We start from the raw sequence: 21,719 nt of genomic DNA on the forward strand, positions 1-21,719 counted from the left end.
AGGTGGGGAATACAATAGTGCTATTGCACTTCACTTCAACTACTAAACAGACCCTTACCTTTTGTTACAAACAACTCAAAGGTAGCGAAATGATCAGTAAGAGGTAGTGATGCTCCCAGAGACCCCTTAAAATTAATTTAAATTTTTAGGTCATTACATTCTACAAAGGTTGTATACAGGTTGTAAACAGTTTGATGGACTCCATCCATCATCAACTATATGACAATTAACAAAAGCTAAAAGGAACAAAAGGCTACTTAGACAACATGTGATCTTAATGGATCTGGTGACAAAGCCAGCATCCATAAGGATCTATGGTTTTGCCATGGAAAAGTGTTTGTCCCAAGTTGTTTATGGGCTTTTACAATGGTATTTTCTCCAATCCAGTCATAGGGGAGGGTACAAATAAAGAACAGGTAACAGCACATATAGCTAATAGCCAAAACACAATAGCTGAAAATGACATAGTAAAATGGAACATTATAGATTAGATTATGTGAACTTAAAAAAAATTAAATCTTAAAACATACAACAAATACAATATATGTGACAGGATACAGACACTGAATTCAAAAGTCCTTTTCTCCCATTCCAATAGCTGTTACAAAGACTTCTTAATTATTTGGAGGGGAACAAGCTGAAACAGTCAGCAATGGAGTCTAAAACTTACCTCCAAACTCTTCAAGGTTCCTTCCTTGCCTGAGTATCATCATCCATCTAGATTCCCATAGTCATACTTCTGGGGTTCCCCATACCTACACTGGGCAGAGTGTGGACGAACCCTATATTGTGTTGCAGAGACTGGGCAGGCCAAAATGGCAAGGGGGTGTAGGGAGATGCATTTCCTCCCTGAATATCAGGATTATTCAAGCTAATTGCAAGGACAAGTACACCCAGGAACTGTAGGAAGAAAAGATACCCCAAAACTTTGAGCTGTGTGAGCTCTGTAATACTCCCCCTGAATGGGAACTGTTTGTGATAGGCAGGAAATTGGGCCATGCTACTCAGCTATACACAGTGACACCAAGGGGATTAGCTTCATATCTTCCACACAGGGGGAATCCACAGTGCTCTGGGGCAGTAGCAAGGAATGCAGCGGCAGGCAGGAGACAAGGAGCAGCAGAGGCTTTTAAAACTACTCTGTCTTTCTGTCTGCTCTTTGATCGAGCCAAAGCACTGCTGGGTTTGTATCCCAAAGAGATAATAGAGAAAAATACTTTTACAAAAATATTTATAGTATGCTCTTTATGGTGGCAAAAAAGTGGAAAATGAGTGGATGCCCTTCAATTGGGGAATGGCTGAACAAATTGTGGTATCTGTTGGTGATGGAATACTATTGTGCTCAAAGGAATAATAAAGTGGAGGAATTCCATGTGAACTGGAACAACCTACAGGAATTGAAACAGAGTGAAAAGAACAGAACCAGGAGGACATTGTATACAGAGAAAGATTCACTGTGTCACAATAGAATGTAATAGACTTCTCTTCTAACAGCAATGCAATGACCCAGGACAATTCTGAGAGACTTATGAGAAAGAAAACTATCCACATTCAGAGGAAGAACTGTGGGAGTAGAAACAGAGAAGAAAAACAACCACTTGATCACATGATTCAATGGGGATATGATTGGGGATATAGAATCTACACCATCACCCTAGTGCAAATACCAATAATATGGAAATAGTTCTTGATCAATGACACATGTAAAATCCTTTGGAATTATGTATCAGCTATGGGAGGGGGTTAGGGGTAGGTAGGGGAAGAACATAAATTTTGTAACCATGGAAAAATATTCTAAATTAATTAATTAAATAAAAATTTCCAAACAAACAAACAGACAAAAAAGACTGCTCTGTCTTTAAAAGCTGTTCTATAACTTAGCAGAGCTAGGGTCCTATAACTCCAGACTTCTGGTCCCCATAAATGTTGGATTTAAATAAATATCCAACACTCTAAGAATTATATTTTATAAAGTTTATTAATAACCACTTAAAGTAAAGGAATAAAAAGGCAATAGAAATATAAAAACATGATTATCTAACCAAAATAAAACCACGTGGAGAGTTCTCTCGCCTCTCCCAAAAAGCCTGCTTTAGCCAGTCCTCATCACAAGAAGAGAGAGAGAGGAGGGGTTACACAAAATTTATGTCCTCCCTACATCAGCATATAACACGGAATGGAATGTGGGATGCTGGGAATTGTAGTTCTAGGGTTCAAAATTTTAATTACACATGGGCCACAGCTCACAAGGAGAGAACAGTGTGAACTGGTAGCCAAAAGCACCAATGGGACCCTGGGTTCCATGAAGAGGGACTGAGCTTCCAGGAACAAAGAAATGATGAAGCACTGTGCCATCTCCTTAGTTCTGTTCTAAGCATCAAGATGGAAGGAAGACATTGGGAAGCTGGAAAACGTCCCAAAGGGAGCAACCAGAACAGGTGAGAGACTGGAGGCCATGTAATAGGATTCACTGAAGGAAGTGGATCTGTTTAGCTAGAAAAGACTCAAGATGTGAAGGAGGATTCCATTTGTCCTGTCTGCCACCCTCCAGACCCAGGAGCAGTGGTTGGAAGTTGCAAAGAAATAAATTTAGGATTGATGTCAGGATAGGTAGGTAGAGAGAGACAGAGACAGAGAGACAGATTAGTGAATGAATGCATAGAGAGAGAGATGATAAATAAATAGGGAGATGATGAGGAGACAGTCAGGTTGATGGGCAGATAGACAGCTAAATGCACTAAATGCTTTACAAATTTCTTGTGTGATTCTCACAGCTCTGAGAGGGAGATGCTATGATTATTCCCATTTTACAGTTGTGGAACCTGAGGCAGATAGTAATTCATACAGAGTGATTTATCCAAATCTAGTCTGAGGCCAGATTTGAATTGAGGTCTTCCTGACCCTAGGCCCAGCACTTTATCTACCTTATTACCTGGTTGTCCTACAGAGGGGGTACATATATATCCATATTCTCCATCTTTTATAGAAATGCAATAATGTCATTAGCTCCCTTTGATCCAAGCTGGTGGGGAGAAGGGCTGGTAGAGGGAAGGGAGGAGGCAGACATACATTGGGACCGTAGGCAGGGGCAATCCCAGATAATTTCACAGTAACTGAGTTGATGTTCAGAGGCGCCATGGCTATTGACCAAAGCCTGAAAGGGGCTTCTTCCATCAGGTAGGAGTCCTCATTCTGACATCTCTCTCATCTGGCCTTTGCAACAATTGTTGGTAGGCTATGGCTAGGGTGCTTATCCCCATTTTACAGACCTGGGACACAGAACTGAGGCACAGGGAGTAAGAATAGCAGAACTGCTGAGCTAGACCCTCCTTCCCCTCCAAATGCTGAGGTTTCCCTCGACTCCACCAAACAGTAGAAGGGAATTAAAGGCAAATTGATAAATTTGTTAAATACCTTTGGGGTTTGCAAAACAGGCCATCTTGCCCTTGGATATGTGCTTAGCACCGTCTCTGACACAGAGTAGGTGCTTCATAAAATAAAAAATAAAAAAATACTTAATATAAGGCTACCCATTCCCTAAATAAAAATTATTATTTTAAAGTTAGAGCTAGAGGGACAGCTAGGTAGCTCAGTGGATAAAGTGTCAGGACTGGAGTCTGGATGGACCTGGGTTCAAGTATAACCTCAGACACCTCTGGGCAAGTCATTTAACCCCATTGCCTTAGAACCAGTATTGTATCTATTCTAAGACAGAAAGTATAAGTTTTTTTTTTTTAAGTTAAAACTGTAAAGCTTCAGACATAACCTGAGTTAATGACCTCTCTACCTCCTTTCGGTTCCAACTAAAATCTCATCTTTTGTAGGAAGCCTTCCCTGTGCTCATTATTTCCCATTAATCTCCTATGGAGCTTGCTGCGTCTGTATTTGCTTGCATGTTGTCTCCCCCATTAGAAGCTCCTGGAGGGCAGGGATTGTCTTTTCTCCCTTTTTCTATCCCTAGCTCTTAGCATAGAGCCATAGTAGATGTTTAACGAATGTTGATTGAATGACGGGTCTAGCGCCCAACCTGCAGCACAATGTGAGCTCCTAAAAGGCAGGGACTGTTCCCGTTCTGTCTTTGCTTTTGGAATGGATGGATGGATGAATGGACCGATACGACAGATGGGATGGATGAACCGCGGGACCCATGGATGGGTGGATGGATGCATGAGAGAATGGATGGATGGATGGATGGATGGATGGATGGATGGATGGATGGATATGATAACGAAAGCAAGGGCAGTGTATTTATATGACCTATACAAGAACACGGAGATAACCGCTGGAGGGTTCTTTCCAACCAGGTAAATGTCTTCATTTACTATAACCTTTAACGCGCCCAGGCCTCGGGAAGATTCCCAATTGCGCGTGAGGACTGCGCGTCTTTTTTCCTCAGATCAAAGCGGAAGGTTCTTCCTTTTATTAAGGTTTCGGGAAAGCAACTTCACTGCCCTTCCTAAAAATAACTTCACTGAAAAAAATCCGCACCGAGCCAGCTAGGAGTCGAACCTAGAATCTTCTGATCCGTAGTCAGACGCGTTATCCATTGCGCCACTGGCCCTGTACTTGCAAACTCGCTGGCAGCGGCTCCTTATCAGGGTGCACGCAGTCGCGTCAAGGTCTAACCAGCAGATTGTCTTCCTGTGGATGCACCTCCCCCTCCGCCAGCACGGTACTCCCTTCTCCGACAAGCAAGCACGCAACTAACCAATCATCGTCCCGTGCGGCTCATGTCATTTCACTCTCTGGCCCCTCCCTTCCTTCAAGGCCTAAGAATCTTTTCGCATTCTGAGGCTCTGACTAAGTTTGTCCTGATCCGTGTCCCGTCCCCTCCACGCCTGGGCGGGGCTGAGATGGGCAGGGCGGGAGTGGGGCGGAGAAGAGGTTCTGGGAGCCGGGCAGGGACCTGCGGCAGCCGCCTCCTACGGTGACCGGCTGGACACCGAGAGCAGAACGGTGGCGGCGGCCGAGTGGCGGCGCAGGATGGCGGCGGTGGCCTATGAGACTCTGAATTTGTAAGTAGCCCCAGGTGCCGCGGAGCGGGTCATCTTCCGGCGGTTGACAGGGTCGGGCCGCCCTCCCTCATTGGCCCGGCAGGGACGGCGGCCGGCCGGGGCCCGTTCTCGCCGTTTCCTCCTCCTTCGCTTTGCAGCCTTAGCTCGGGACGGGGCTGGGGTAGACTGGCTGGGGGTCAGGCCTAGCCTGGACTGGACCGGACGGGAATGGACTGGGTCGTATAAAGAGGGGCCGGGCTGGACGGGGATGGGCCGGGCCGTCTGCCCTCTGGCTGCGCTGGCCGGCCTGGCCCGGAGTTCTCCTAGGCCCCCTCTGGGCAGCGAGTGACCCGGGGCCCCTGCCCCCGCCCCTTCGGTCCCGAGGAACTCTCACTTAGCCTGGGGGACAGCGCTGCCGCCTCTGCCTAAGAATAGGCCCCGGAGCCAAGCTAAGGGGCCCTGCCGGTGTTGGTGCCCTTGCGCCGGGATGGGGCTGTCATTGAGTGGCTCTCTCCTTCCCGGCTTCCTCTTCTCTTCTCCTCTTTCTTATTTCTCTCTCTTTTCTTACCGTCTAGTCTCCTCTCTTTCTACCTCTCTTTCCTTTCTCTCTTTTAATTTTTCTTTTTCCGTGTCTTTCCTCCTTTTCTCACACCTCTCTTTTCTCTTTTTCTTTCCACTTTACTGTAATTTGCGTCATCCCAGAGGTAAAAAAGTGACTTTTTATTCGTATGCCGAGTATTTACAACATTCTAGAGGTTGTGAATGACACCTTTTATTCAAACAAACCCATTGGGCCATTGAATATTTCTTGCTCGTTGGAGCAATGATTAGCGTTCCGACTTTAGTCAGTGGAACATTTTTTAGAAGATGAAATAACTTTGAAGCTGTAAAGCTTTAAAAGCCATACCTAGACTCATTTCTTAAATATAAGAAAGGAACCAAACCTGTGTTTTTTTGGACTGCTTCACCTTGGCATCCTCTCCAACTGCAGGCTGTTCTGGAACCAACACATCAAACTCGTCAAGAAAATACCTTTTTTTGTTTTATTGCTGCAAAGATCTTCGTAGAAATCTTTTTGATGGAAGAGATTGAGGCAAAATCACTGCAAGGGGGTCAGTGACAATCCTGGAACTGGCGCCAATGTCTTCTGACTCCTACTTTTTGCTCCTGCTGCTGCATTAAATATTAGGCTTAATACATGCTGATCCAGCGTCCCAGTCCCCCCCTCCCCCCAAGTAACCTCAGAATTCATCTAGTCCAACCCTGCCACTTTATAGAGAAGGAAACTGAGGCCCTAGGTCACCTAGGTAGCTCATTGATGGCTTCTGTGTACTGCTATGAATAGACTTTTAATTCTGGTTCCTTTATTGATGATTTTCAGTTACAGGAGGTTTTTTTGTTTTTGTTTTTGTTTTTTGACATTTTAAAATTAAGTTTCCAGGACATGATGTATTATGATCCTTACATGACTTCAGGAAAAAGTGGAAAACTCTATTCCTTAAGTTGACAACTTCTTGACCTAAGTCACCAAAAACACCAGAAGAAACAGGTCATGATTCCCTCACCTTTTGTATGCTTTGAGGCCCTCATTTGAATATTTTCCTTAAGTGTTCATAATAAATTGCCTCTAGGAAAACTGCCACAGCAGTAGCTAACACAATTAATTGTATGTGTATACACACACACACACACACATGCATGCATTCATGCTTTGGAAGCTTACTTGGTGTTGTCGGTAATATTGTTATTACTTATTTACTTATTAGAGATCAGGTGTCTTGGCAGTCAAAGGTCACAAGGCTGGGGAGATTTTCTCAGCATTGTCTTGTACAGGTAAAGTTAGGAACTGAAAAACAAGGAGTTAGGTTTATTGCTGCTTCTGCAGAATTCTGACTGTGATTCGATTGACACATTTTCTGAGCTTGGACCTTTTAATCACTTTTATTTTATTTATGACTTCACCCTTAAAACTGATCGTGCTTTTTTCCCCCTTCCTTCTTGGTCCCCTTCTGTTTTTGGTTTCTCCCCTATTTCGTCATGTGATTGGTGATTTCTTTAGTGGTTGAATGAGTTTAAGCTCATTCTTTGACTAGGACACTGCATATAGGAAATGTAGTCATTGTTTGGATGACAATCATTACTGAGAGATAAGAGTGGATTTGATCCAGTATGGCCTCTTAAATGTATTTAAGCCACATGGAAACCTTTTCCTTATAAAACCCAGCATTAAATTACAGATTCCAGTTAAACTGTAGTTGAGTAGCATTGATTTAAAGAGGATAGAGGGACTGGGAAAAGGAATTGTTTTCAAACCATCAATTCAATGAGTCTAATCCAGAGTTTAAATGTTTGGTGCATCAGAGAAAGGGAGAGAGGAAAGTATAAGGGCATTTGGCCTTTAAGTAGTAGAAATTGTTACTTTGGCCTTTGTTTTTTTTCTTTATTATCAGAGTAAACCATCCATAAATGTTCTTTGTGTTTTTTAAAAATGGGTTCCATCTTCAACAAGTCATTGTTACCTATGTTATCAATTAGACTTCTTTCTAAACTTTATTTTTTCTGTGCTTAATAGGTTAATATATTTTCCCTAATCCCACTCCAACCCCTTAACTACATAACTGTGTTTACCTTTTTGAGAGATTTTTCTTTCATCAGACTATTTGACTATTAGATTTTCTGTTTTTTTTTTCACTTTGCCCATAATACTGTCTTTCATAGACTCCCTGAAAATAGAGCAGTAATCATCCCTTATTGAGTGAGACATCCTAGAAGCAAAGCTGGCCTCTGAATCATAAATATTCAGAATAAACATGGTAGCTTGCAAAATAAATATTTATATACATATATAAGAGATTTTATGAAAGATAGTCCTGTATCTAAAAATCTGAATTTACAAAGGAGATCATTGAAAGAATAATTTTTGTTTTATTTTTCAAAACATCACTGGGATTTGTTTAAATATTGAGCTGCTTAGCATTTTAAGTAACATTCTGTTCATAGAAATTTTGTTTACTCATAACTTCATACTTTAACTGTGTTGCTAAAAAGCAAAATGTACCCAAACTATCAAAAAAGATTATAGCATTTCCTGTGAAAGCCTTTTCTTAAAGAAACTTTTATTAAAATTACCAATGAACTTGAAGCCTCCATATGCCAAATGAGAGAATATGTTAAATATATTTTTACAATCCTAAAAGCACTGTTTAAATAACTGCTATTATAATTATTATGATTGTATGATTATCTTTTGAAAGAATGCATTTTAATATACTTTTTAATTTAGTTTTCTACCCTTTTGAGACAATTAAGTTCACATCTATGCCTATGAGACATCCTGGATATCCTGGAATTCTTTCCAAAACATATTAGTCAGAACTGTAACTCTCTTATTTTCATCATTGGTACCACTGTCAAGTCCTTCCCTAGTCTTAACCTTGTGTTATCATGGCTGCTCTCTTTAAAAAAAAAAAAACAAAAAAAGCTGTAACAGACTTTTGATTTTATAGATGAGGAAATTGAGACTCAGAAATTGAGACTAATGTCCAGGTCTCTTAATTTTCTAGCTCAGTTCTCTTTCCTTTCCACAGTGTACCGTTTTCCCTGTTCTCTGGTTAGTCATCTTCAAGGTGATTTCTTTAAAATATCTCCTCTACGTTGCCCTTTTTCTACTCATTAGCTTTTTAGCTGGTCTCATGTCTTATTTCTCCCTTACTTTCTTTTCACATTTATTGATTTTTATCTTTTTACTTGACTCCATGAATTTTTGAATATTTCTTTAGTGTATCCATGAAAACTCAAAATTATGAGTTTCACATTCAGAGTTCTCCACAATATACCTTTAAAAAATGTACTTTCTGTTTTAGATTTTAAACTGAGTATCAGTCCTTAGGCAGAAGAACAAAAGGACAATTGGGGTTAAACTTGCCCAGAGTCACACAGCTATGAAGTATCTAAGGTTAGATTTGAATCCAGGTGCTCCAGGCCTGGCACTCTATCCATTGTGCTACTTACGCCTAACTGTAACTTAAAAATTTGGTTCTCCAATTCTTTTGGTGTAAGGATCTCCATTGCTTAGCACAGAGCCTGATGCACAGGAGGCACTTAATAAATGTTGACTGATCATTTAGTACAGTTTCCTAAGGCAGAGCTGGATCTTCTCTACCACTTAGAGTTTGGAGAGTTGCCTGGGATTCTAAGTGACTTGCCTGGGGTCACTCATTCGGTGCTATTGGAGGAAGGACACTAGTGAGACCAGGTCTTCCTGATTCCAAGGCCAGCTCTTTACTCTGCATTGCTATTTCTCACTAATCTCACCTTCTCATCACATACCTGCTTCTGTAGCTGAACCTTCACCGTACCTCCAATATGACATGTTCATTCTGAACTCTACTGACCTTTGCTCGTGTCATTTTCTACAACACGGAACATCTTTCCATCTCTTATCCAAATCTGTCCCCTCTTTCAAAAGCCTTGCTCCTCTAAGAGGCTTTGTCCATACCAGCCCACATTAATTTTGTGCAGATACTGTACCGCTAACATCATTTATTTTGGCATGTGTGAATAAGTAAGGCTACTAAAAGAACCGGCACCAACAGTGGCTGGAACCACTAGGAACCTTCCCTTCCCCTGCCCCAACTTGACAAGGCTAGTCTATGGAAGGGCCAGTGCCAGTAGCCCCCTGTGTCCCGTAACCCACTCTCCTCGGGACACCCCTCGTAACAGAGGAAAACTGTGAAGAAAAAACAGTTGATGCAGGGATTTTATCTGACCATATATGTCTCATTCCACAACCTCTGTCTCCTCACTTCTCTAACTAGAAAAAAGATGTGTCTCATCATCTAGCCTTTGGCACCAAGATGGTCACTATTTAACCTGGCTTCAGGTGCCTTTAAAATTGTTTATATTATCCTAGTCATTGTGTATTTTATTCTCCTCAATCTACTTTCTTCTCTGTGATTAGGTCTTGCATTCTCCAATTTTTTTGTTATTTCCCAAGATATTGGATTACCCTATTCCTTGCATATGCTGCATTTTGCTTAGTCCCTCCCTAATCAGTGGGTGTCCCAAATTGTTTGCTACCACAAACTGTGCTATTAGGAATATTTTGTGACTTTTCTTTTGTGGAAAGGAAATAAGACTGACAGTTTGTGATAAATATTACACTTTCTGTCTTTGACCTCTTGGGATATCTGTCTGGTAGTGAGATTTTTAAGTCAAAGGTTATGACCACTTTTATAACTTTTCACATAATCTCAAATTGTTTCCAGGATACTTGGAACAATTAGAAATGGCTGAATTTTCAATTTTATAGTCGGTGATTATCCTCTTCCTGTACTCCCTCTAACATTGATTAACTATCCATCATGCCAGTTTGATGAATTTGAGATGAAACTTCTGTGATGATGCAGACTTTTTTTTGGTAGTAGTTTGGGGCATTTTATCACATAAATTAATAACTCAGACATTGGTTCACTTTTTCATGGAAGACTTTTTTTTAAAGCCCTTACCTTCCAACTTAGAACCAATATTGTGTATTGGTTCCAAGGCAGAAAAGTGGTAAGGGCTAGGCAATGGGGGTCAAGTGACTTGCTTAGGGTCACACAGCTAGGAAATGTCTGAGGCCAGATTTGAACCTAGGATTTTCCATCTGTAGGCCTGGCTCTCAACCCACTGAGCTACCCAGCTGCCCTTCATGGAAGACTTTTAAGTAAACTTTTTTCATCAAAAATTTTTTTGTAATTTGCATAAAAGTATAATATATAAACTAGATATAGATAATGAATGCTATATAGGGTCCTTATGGCTTTGCTGAACTGGGAAGATGGCAGCTGTCACAATTCTGCCTGAAATAAATGGGAATATAATTGCACAGTAGAAAAGTTTGAGATTGATGCTGTTACCAAATTATAAAAACCATGTCTTATATAAAAACAATGCTCAGGGTTTGTATTGAAATGAAATAGATTGCTTTTCTTAAGGGTTAGCAGTTAATGACTGAAAAGGTGCTGTGGGGCAGTGAAGAAAGAACTGGACTTGGTACAAGAGGACCTAGGTTCAAATCCTCACCCCGACTCTTACTATTTGTATCTTTGAGTAAGTAATTTCTGTGGGCCTCAGTTTCATCATCTATAAATGACTGGATTAGAAATTTATTTGCTGTTGCAGACAACTTGAATACTCTTGCAAAATGGATCAGAACTATTACATCCATTATTAGGCAGTAACACATTTTAGTTTCTTCGCAACATCCTGAAGTGTTTTATACTAATCTCAGTTTTTGTATTCCTTATAATATTTTTGATCATTTCTGGACAATGATCCTCAAAAGCTAAACAGTATAATTTAATATTTAGTATCTTTTGAAGATAATCCAAGGTGGTGTTACTCCTCATGGAGAAAGGGCTAATGATCTCCACCAGCTTCTGACTAGCTACCACCGACAGGGTTTGCAAGCTAGCCTGGGAGGGCATCCAGAGGGAGAGAAAGGAAGTGGCATGTGTCAAGCAAGTCAGATCTCCAGGATTCTCCCCTTTACCCTGATGGCAGCATCTCAGGGACTCAAATGAAGAGCCTTGAGAATAGCAGCACTTCTAGCCTAGCCTTTAGCCATCATTCTGTAAAGCAATCCCTGTGAAGATGCTGCCTGGTGTTCTGCTGAAGACTTCCAAAAAAAATTTCTTGCCACTAAAGTCCTCACTGCTGTCAAAGGTTCATTATCAGAAAATGACATGATTTTATCAGTGGAATTAATTGATTAATCACTATTGAGTTGCTCTTATAAGTAAGCTTTTGAGATGTTTTGTCCTCATCTCACTTCCTACTGATTCACTCCCTTCCCCCACCAGAGCCTTCCCATGAAACAAAGAAGATCAGCTGCCTTGGCTCCACCTGAAAATGAGTGCTGCATTTCAAACTCCTAGGCTGTCTGTTCCTCTCAAAGTGGCGGAAAGTGTGCCTCCAGCCAGCCAGTCACTGGTGGCCAGAGTTCGATTTATTTTCTTGTTGAAGTACTGTGATTATTGTCTGAATTGTTCTCCCAGCTCTGCACTGATTCATACAGGTCTTCTCCAGTTTCTTTGAATTCTTCAGATTTGCTTTTTTCTCTTTTGGTGCCACAGCATACAGTTACAGTTTGTCCAGCCCTTGCCCAGCTGATGAACTACCACTTTCCCTTCAGCTCTTTACTATTACAAAAACAGTTGCCATGAGTATTTGTTGAGTTAAATGTGTCTTTCCCTTCTGTCTTAGATATCCTTGAAGTATATGCCTGGTTGTGGTATACCTGGCTTCCAGGATAGGGGAGCATCTTGCTTTGAAATCAATTTCAGACCAATTTGGTTCTTAAGTTAGAAGTTTTCAATCCATGACCTTCCCATTTCAGCCTATGATCACGCTTTCATTTATTCTCTTTTCTTATATTATCTGAGCATTTCATAATTCTTCCAGAGGGAGCCATGAAACCATGGTGTTTGTGTTCCCAGTATAAGTGTACAGCCACAGCAGCAAAGTTTAGATTAGGAGAATGGTGGCAAAAGCTGTTTATTTTCCACTTGAATGACAAAAGAGTGAACTTCTTAAGAATTGTAGTTCATTATAAAATTATAAATTTATAGTTATATGAATTTTGTAGAATAATAAAAACAATACAACAAATATAAAAATATAAATAATATATTACATATATGTATATAATATATATGAAACATATAATAAAATATATGAAATAAATTTAAAATAAAAATAAAAAATTTAAAAATAAGTAAGCTTTATTCTCTCTAATCAATAAACATTTGTGCAGTGTCTTCTATGCTTTATGCAGTAGAACAATATAGATTTTGTTTCATAAATTTTTTTTTAACCCATACCTTCCATCTTAGAATCAATATTGTATTGGTTCCAAGGCAAAAGAGTGGTAAGGGCTAGGCAATGGGGTTAATTGACTTACCTAGGATCTCACAGCTAGGAAGTGTCTGAGGCCAGATTTGAACCAAGTTTTTATTTTTTAATTTTTTTTAATGTAAGCTTTTTTTTTTTCCCCTGGGCACACTTTTCTGATAGTCTTTTAAATTGTCTTTATGTCATACTGACATTCTTTTTTTGTGAGATGTTCTTAATATTTAGGATGGAAAGTGTTTGAATTATCTTCTTGTAAAGGGAAAATTTATCCTATAGAAGAAAAAAGTCATTAAGGATTTATGAAAAAAAATTTGAAACACATTTATTAAAAAATAGAAATAATGACACTTAGACCTACATGAAGTTTTCCCTCTCATTGAAGGCTAGCACTTCTCCCCTCAGATGACCTCAGGAGGAGGCATTAAGGAACAAATTGTGGTTGGGTCAGCCAGAACTGTCATCATACTAGAAATAGCAGCTCTGCCTCCCATGGTAGACTGTTTATACCATTTTAATAAATGAAAGGTTTGTAGCAAAATATTGCAGTAAAAATATTTATATATATATGTACATATATATATACATACATACATATCATGCACAAATGCTATGCTAAATATTGGATTTATTAATTAACATCTTATAACCCCCCCCAACAAAATCTTGTTTTTTGGTACAGCAATTATAAAATCCAATCATTTTTATTTTGGAAGGGGTGAATTCTCTAGGAGGGGCAGTGGAGTATAGTGGAAAGAGCTTGTCCTACACAATAGAATAACTATGAATTACTAATTTTTATAAAGTAGGAATGTAATTTTTAATGCAAAATTAAGTATATATTCTTGTTCTGTACTTTTTTGGGGGACGGGGGAGTAATTAATTTGCTTTTCACTGATTTAAAAATTGAGTAGATTTTTTCCCTCTCCTGTTTTGTTGGCTCAAAGACTATCTGGGACATAGATCTCAGTGCTATTCCTGCCCTCTGGTTGCCTGCACTGATGAGGCTTTCTTGATGGCGGGGAGATGCTTTCTAGCTTCCTATTGCTACTTGTCTTCAGAGTCTTAAGGCCTTGTCCCGACTCAGACCTGTTGAGTCTTGACTTTGGGCACAGGACGGAGTGCTTTCTTTTCTTCTTTCTTCTGAAAGGTGGAGGGGCTGAGTTTACTAGCTGCCAGCTATTTGCTTTAAGGAGATATAACTCACCAAACTTCAAAATGATGTCTTAGGTGAGCAGCTTCAACAGGTCCTCAAACCCAGCTGAGTTCTGGGCTTTGGGCCTGGAGTTGAAGCCAGAGTTCAATTTTTGGTCACAAAGACCCCAGAACTGATGGAATTTCAGAGAAATCAATAGCTAGGCACTGCCAGCAGCACTGAGGACTTTCCTTAAGACTTCTTCAAAGACACTGTTCTCTTTGACCTCCTTGTCCATATGATAGCACCATCCTTCTAACCTCTGCCTGGAGTAACTTCAGAAACCTGGAGCCTTCTCTCCAGTGGACCCCAGGTGGGGAAAGCTCTGGGGGAGAGCTAGATTAAGTCTCCAGCCAGTGGCCAGCTGGGGAAGTTGAGGAAGTCTTGAAGGCTTGGTACTCCCTGCCTGGTTATGTCTGTGATCTGATGTGTGGGTATTTTTTCCATGACTTTCTACTTCCATATAATCTTGCCTCTGTTTTCCTTTGACCTTAACCGATATTAAATCATTTTTATGCTCTTTAACATGGCATTTAGTAACCATCATTTTTTGACAATTAAAAAAAAAGATTGATAAGCCTTTTAAAGTGAGCATACTTTATTTTATTTTTTTAAACCCTTACCTTCTGTCCTAGAATCAATACTAAAGATTGGTTCTAAGGCAGAAGAAAGGTGAGGGTTAGGCAATGGGGGTTAAGTGACTCATCTAAGGGTCACGTTGCTAGGAAGTGTCTGAAGCCAGATTTGAATCCAGGATTTCCCAGCTCTGGGCCTGGCTCTCAATCCACCGAGTCACCCAGCTGCCCCTTGTGAGTGTACTTTTAAAATTGGGAAAAAGAATTTATGAAAAGCCCACCAAGAGGGATTTTTTCAAACTAACATTTAAACTTGGCATCTATTAGTCTTTCCTTTTGTAATAAATATATTCCCCTTATATTCCCTAGCATAATATGACCTGAAACAAGAATTAGATTGCTTTTATAAAGCTAGCAAAGCAAGTTCCATGATTCTAGGCTACTAAGCAGAATTTATAGAATTTATAGGGGCAGGAGTGTGCTTTTCTGGAAAGGAATCTACTGCACATTGATGGGCAAAGTGTAACAGGTATCCTAGTTGTGTTAACATTTGCAAATACTATGCATGGAAGAAAAAGGTAAGAGATTACTGTGAGTGAGGAGCTGGGGATAGTGCAGGATAAGAATAATTCCTGTTATCTGAAAGGAGAAAGGAACTAGAGAGTAGCCAATGCTACTTTTGCAAGCCAAAGGAGTGGGAGGTGAAGGCTTCAGCTGCCAGAAGAAAACACTTTGTTCCAAGCAGGGAACTTTGCCAGAACAAGTTTGTTAGGGAATTTCCCCCCACTATAGAGACAGAGCTGTGTATGATTTTTATTTATAGTGAAAATAGAAGTGTAGGATTGATTATTCACTTTTCAGAAATTTACTTTATAGGCAAATTTTGGAATGCAACAGTCAAGTAACCCAATGCTTGTCTTTATAAGAGCCCAATTTCTAGTTAATCAGCTTCAAATACCAACAACATATTAAGTTTTGTGATTAAGAGTTTAGGTATTCTTATCTATAGCAGCCAACAGCGTTCAGACTTCTGAAAGGAAACATGACATCTTACTGAGCTTTAAGCAGCCCTTGCCTGAGCATTATTTTCTGGAATTCTTTGAACAAAAGTCTAATAGAAATTGATTTCTGGTTATTTTAAAATAATCTTCTCAAAAGATAAAGTAATCACACCCAACACAGGGGAACAACCCTTTATTGAACTCTGTTCAACCACCAGAAACCCCCAAAGAACCTGAAAGTACAGAACAGAGACCTCAGGCATCACTGAACCTGCTTCCTTGTTTCTTTTAATTTAATTGGTGACTGTGCTCCTCAGTGTTTATTGGCTTAGAATTGTGTGCAGAATCAAATGGTCTAGGAGAAGCATCAGTATAAATTAGAAGGAAGTTGAAAGCTTTCCTGAAGCCTAACTGTCCATGTTGGGGGCACCATTTTATTACAGAGTAGTACAGTCATGGATGTTTGCAAAGGCTGGTGCAAGAACAGGCTAGCAATGTTCACTACATATAGTTGAAGAAGGCAGGAATATATATAACATTTAGAAGTATTGCCATAAAATTTATTAAATTGAATGTTTTAGTATTTGGTTGGAGGGATACTTCATTTATCTGGAAAATTAACTCATCTGTGCCTTCTAGTTAAAAGGATTACTGTATAGTTATTTATACAAAATGATTCATAGAATATAATCAGATTTGTTAATTATGCAAAAGTGATTCATAGAAATGTCAGATTTGTTTTAATGAGAGCAATATTCTTTCCATGGAATTTTAATTTTCTACATCTATGGTTCTACCTAAAGTTCAATTATTTTGTAAAAAAGAACGTGTATAACTCCACACTTGAGATTTTGTACATACCTGATGATATGTTAATATTGACTTTAGCATAAATGTTGTATTTTTATAATAAATACAATTTTATATTTTATTTATACATTTTATATTGCATGTAAAATAAAAATCTCTTTTTAAAAAAATAATAAGCAATTTCATAAAGGCTTTCCAGCCTCTTCCTGCTCTATTCTGGACCCAGCTTGGTCATATTCTCCTATATGTTCAATGCTCGCTGGGTGAACTGTATGGCCTGTCCTCTCAAGGGCATATCATGGGCCAGACCTTAGATATTCTTTATTCATTCAACTTCTCCACAGGCAGTAAGAGCAAACTCTTGGGTGATTATGAATCTTATTTATGAACTCCAGGTTTGTTTTGGACATCCTTCACAATCTGGGCCCAGCTCACACTTCTAGCCTCGTGAGACGTTGTACTTCTTCCTGTACTTTAGGATCTTGACCAACTGGTCCTCTCTGTTGCTCGCGATGGTCTCAGGGCCTTGCCCTGGCTGGCCATCATGAATGCCTTGTGTTCTTTCTAAACCTTTGTGGTCCCATCCCAATCTTCCTCTAAGACAGAACTTGACTCAAGCCCTGGATTCTGCTCGGAGTCTTTCCAGGTGCTGATGCCCTCTAAGACCGCCTGGTGTTTACGACCTTATGAATATTTGCATTTATTCATTTTGTATTTATGCTGTGTATGTTTATATATATGTACAGACACACCTCAGCAATAGTGCAGGTTTAGTTCCAGACTTCTGCAGTAAAGTAAATAGCACAGTAAAGCAAATCACGAAAATTTTGCTTTCCCGGTGCATATAGATTAGGTTTACCTTCTACTGAAATCTATTACATGGACATTAGTGTTATTTCTTAAAAAAAACAATGTACTGTACATACCTTAATTGGGAATTTACATGTTCCTGACTTCAAAAGTGGCCTCAGACACTAGCTGTGTGACCCTGGGCAAGTTTCTTCATCCTATTTGTCTCAGTTTCCTTGTCTATAAAATTAGCTGGAGAAGGAATTGGCAAACATTCCAGTATCTTTGTCAAGGAAACCCCAAATGGGGTCAACAAATAGTTAGACACAATGGAACAACAGCAACAGTATACCTTAATTTACAAAAACACTTTGGTTCTAAACATTTTTAACCAGTCATCTGAACTTTCAGTAAGTTGTAATCTTTTTGTGAGTTCAGGGTCTTCCCTCAGTGTTGATGGCTGCTGACTGATCAAGGTGGTAGTTGCTGACTTTTGGAGTGGCTGTGGCAATTTCTTAAAATAAGACAACAATTAAGTTTTGCCTCATCACTGGCTCTTCCTTTCACTTGAACACTTGGAGGGCATTGTGGAATAGGGAGCTGGAGAAGGAGGGAGGGGGAAGGTAGGTAGATAGAGTGCTGAACCTGGAGTCAGGAAGACCTGAGTTCAAATGTGGCCCTAGACACTCCCTAGTTGTATGATCCTGGGCAAATCACTTAACCTCTATTTTTCCTCAGTTTCCCTATCTGTAAAGTGGAGATAATTACTACTATCTGGCAGGATCGGTATGAGGATCAAATGAAATTATATTTGTAAAACATTTAGCACAGTGTTTGGCCCAGAGTAGGTAAGCTTTATAAAGTTAGCTGATTTTTGATCTTTCTTGTTGACTTGGAAGCATTAGTATTTTTTTTTGTTCAGAACATATGTAATTTGTTTTTGTTTCTCTATTTATTTTATACTTCCAAAAACCTACCATATGCTGTTCGCTATTTTAGGAGCTAGAGATAACAAAGAAAAAAAAGAAATAATCCTTCTTAAAAAGTTTATATTCTTCTAGAAGTATACCACATGTACACAGAGCAGTATGTTCAAGGCAATTTGAGAATGGATGGGGCATGAGGAAAACTTAACTTGGGAGTGAGTGACTGCATCACTTGAGAAGATAAGAATTCTTAAAGGCAGAGGTGGGAGGCATTACATTTCAGGTGTGGGGACAGCTTAGGTGAATGCAGGGGCCAGGAAATGAGTGTCCAGCATAAAAGAACTGACTTGGTGGTGCAGGTGGGGGCGGAGCCAGAGCAGGCTCCTCCCTGAATGTCTGTTACTTACATGTCTGTTTACATTGGGAAAAATGAGTGTTAGCGTCTTCAACATTTTATTAAGCACCTGTGTTTGGGGCAAGGTACTATGCTAGTTGTTGGATTTGAAGATAAGAACGATACAGTCTGTGTTCTCAGGGCATTGTAGATGGGTAAGCGTACAAATGTGTACAAACACCCAGAACTGGTTTTGTTTTCATCTGATGTCAAACAAACCGTTGATTCACACAACCAATTGGAGCCACTTAGATGCCTTCACCGTACAAATTGTGCAGTGCGGTATAACAAAGTACACATTACAGTCTGAAAGCTCCTCCAGATGGCTTTTCCTGATGTAATATGGCAAGATATTTGCTATATCTGGTACTATTATTATAGAGGATTTGGGAATTTTAAAGGTTTTTTTTTTTTGTTACTCGTATAGGGGTGAAGGATAAATCTCATCTCAAATGTACTTTAAAAAGTGAAAGCAGCTGCAGTTCTACCAGGTCTGGAGACATTCCTTTCCAAAATGTTCTCCTGGTTTTTTTCTGTGTTTGTTCTTTATGAGCTTTTTGAGGCAATATTATTTGTTTTGTTGCTTTACTCTGCCTTATATGTGTGTAGTAATACCTGATCTGATTGGCTGACTCAATGAAATTTATGCTTACACAAAATATATTATGCAATCATAAGTTGTCATAAGGTTAGTGTAAAGGGAGGGGAGTATCTTTGGACAATTTGAAGTATCTTTAATCCTTACTACCTTATGAAAAAATGTAATATAGTTAAATTGTACTTAAATATTTATTGAAAATCTCATATTTGTTTTTGTTTTGTAGTAATTTTTTTGCATTTACTTTCTTAATTTGTATTTTACTTAGGCTAATATTTGTTTTAATTTATATTAAAACTGTAATAAATAGAGTTCTGAAGTTATAGTCAAGAAAACTAAGTTCAAGCGTTGCCCTTTGACTTTTAATACCTTATTAACCCTGGGCAAATGATCTGTGGGCCTCAAGAAGCTCTGTAAGACTAAGCCTACCCAATTGTAGATGTTTTAATATGTCATTGGTGGAAGTTACCTCACCAACAAAATTATGGAACCTTGACATGCTAATGTTGGACATGATTATAAGTCTAGAAATGTATTCAGCAATAAACTCATTACTATAGTAGACTCCCAACTGGTCATCCTGCTGCCATCTTCCAATTCATATGTGTACTGCTGCCAAGTTAAACTTCTTAAAGCATAGCTTTGATGATACCACACTACACCACCTCCTTTCCTACCTTCGTCACCTTGTCCCCCACATAAGTTGCTCAGAAACCTTCAAACAGCCATGAACAAAACCTTAAAATCATGTATTGTCAAAACTAGAAGGGACCTTGGACATTGTGTAGACCTAACATCTCATTTTACAGATAGAAAAACTAACTCTTGGAAGAATTAGGTAAACCATGTGCACAGCTAGTAAGCCAAACTTTTTTCACCTGCCATTAAGAGTCTATCATATGTCCAAACATTTCCCACCTTGGTGATCTTGTTTAAATCATCTGCTAAAGCCCAGTTCAAGACATCCTTTGAAGACTTTTCTTATCTTATGTAGCTGGACCTCTTCTCTGAAGCATTTCTTATCAGTGCCCCTTTCACATTGTTCTGTATTAAATTAATTTGGGTAAATGTCTTATCTGCCTTAGTCATAAATCAGATATATATCAAACTCATTACTTCCTGAGCACTGTAGGAACCAGATTGAACATGTAATTGGGAAATGTTTAACAAAATAAATAAAAATATAATGCAATACAATATTAATTTGTGGTTTTCTCAGACAATATGGGGCCTTCAGGCTTCCATTTCTATTTGAGTTGGACACCTGTATGTAAATCACCATCGGATGGGGGAGCTCTCCATTCTTCTTTGTATCATCACATAGCCTCCAGTACAATTCAAGGACCTGTAGTTTTTTCTACCCAGTAAATATTTGTTAAAGGCAGGCATGCTGTTACAGTTAGTCTGCAGTTAGTACGCCAGAGACTGAGTTGACTTGAGTTACCCAAGAAAATGTTTAAGTGAAACAATGTTGTAGCCAATCATAAATCTTCATTTGTTTGGACTTTGGAAAGATGAAAACAAGAATAAACAAGCTCATATTAACTGCTAAAGTTGTGGAAAAAAACCCCACTGAAATATGTTCCTTTTCCTTACTTGGCTTTAAATTTCTCCTCAGGCATGTGACCCCAGAAAAATTTTATGTAGAGCCTTGTGATGATCGAGTAGATGACGTGCTTGTTATTGATCGTGTCTCCACAGAGGTGACCCTCACAGGTATGTGTGGAGTCTACATAAAATGTTTCAGTCAGGAAAATTCCAAATCTCTTTGAGTTTGATAAGGATGGTTTTCTAAAGGTTCCTTATCACATAGTTTGCCATATATAGTTTTAGTTTTTTATTTTCATCATGGTATTACATAATTTTGGTATAATAGTACTGTTGAAGAATTTCAGCTTGTACCTTTTTATTGAGTCGATCATTTAAAAAAAGCTACCTCTGGGCTTATATGAAGAAGATGATTATAATTGATAACCATTCCTGCAGTGTCATGTATAGGGAATTAGCTGATAGGATTTTAGTATGTTTTTATTTGTTTGAATATTTTTATAATTATTTAGGACCCATTGATGGTGATAGCAAATGAAAATTAATATCAGTCTCACTGGAATGCCTCATTGTTATACACAATTTGTGGAGCCAGGTTTGCTTCACTGTGCAATTATATTTTGGACTTGTGCCTAAGAAATGCCTGACTTTTTAAATGTACCAAATATTTTATTGGTAGATTAACCAGAATTATTGTTAAAAGTTTAAAAAAAATTATGAAATTTACATTTTAAAAAGAGCATTTCTATTTAGACAGTAGAATTTAAAAAAGAAGATTCTATATCAAGCTATGAATCTATTAACAAATTAAGTTTTCTAATAGAAAACTTGAAGGTGAAAGACAAATTTATACATAGGAATGAAATATTTAGTTGGACTTATGGACACTTTTGGATATATTAATGGAATCTATATATTGCTACAGAAGGTGTGAACATACAAAATATCCTCAGATAAGAGGGTTTAGGACATTTTAAGGAAAAAATAGAGGAAATT

General features: G+C 38.9%; 1 protein-coding gene, 1 non-coding gene and 1 pseudogene across 2 annotated transcripts in view; 1 reads left to right on the forward strand and 2 right to left on the reverse strand.

The window, feature by feature from the left end:
- Window positions 1–4,488: 4,488 nt before the first annotated feature.
- TRNAR-ACG (transfer RNA arginine (anticodon ACG)) lies at window positions 4,489–4,561 on the reverse strand. Its single transcript has one exon. It is a non-coding gene; the product is annotated as a tRNA-Arg (tRNA).
- A 191-nt stretch (window positions 4,562–4,752) lies between these two features.
- Window positions 4,753–21,719, forward strand: part of SACM1L (SAC1 like phosphatidylinositide phosphatase) — a 44,892-nt gene continuing 27,925 nt past the window's right edge. The window contains exons 1-2 of the mRNA XM_007505065.3: window positions 4,753–5,015; window positions 20,794–20,891. Coding sequence (XP_007505127.1) covers window positions 4,984–5,015; window positions 20,794–20,891 — 130 coding nt within the window. The 5' untranslated portion in view covers window positions 4,753–4,983. The remainder of the gene's footprint in view (window positions 5,016–20,793; window positions 20,892–21,719) is intronic.
- LOC130454277 (disks large-associated protein 4-like) lies at window positions 13,860–17,011 on the reverse strand (annotated as a pseudogene).

This window comes from Monodelphis domestica, chromosome 5 (assembly GCF_027887165.1).
Source record: "Monodelphis domestica isolate mMonDom1 chromosome 5, mMonDom1.pri, whole genome shotgun sequence".
NCBI classification, from domain to species: Eukaryota; Metazoa; Chordata; class Mammalia; order Didelphimorphia; family Didelphidae; genus Monodelphis; species Monodelphis domestica.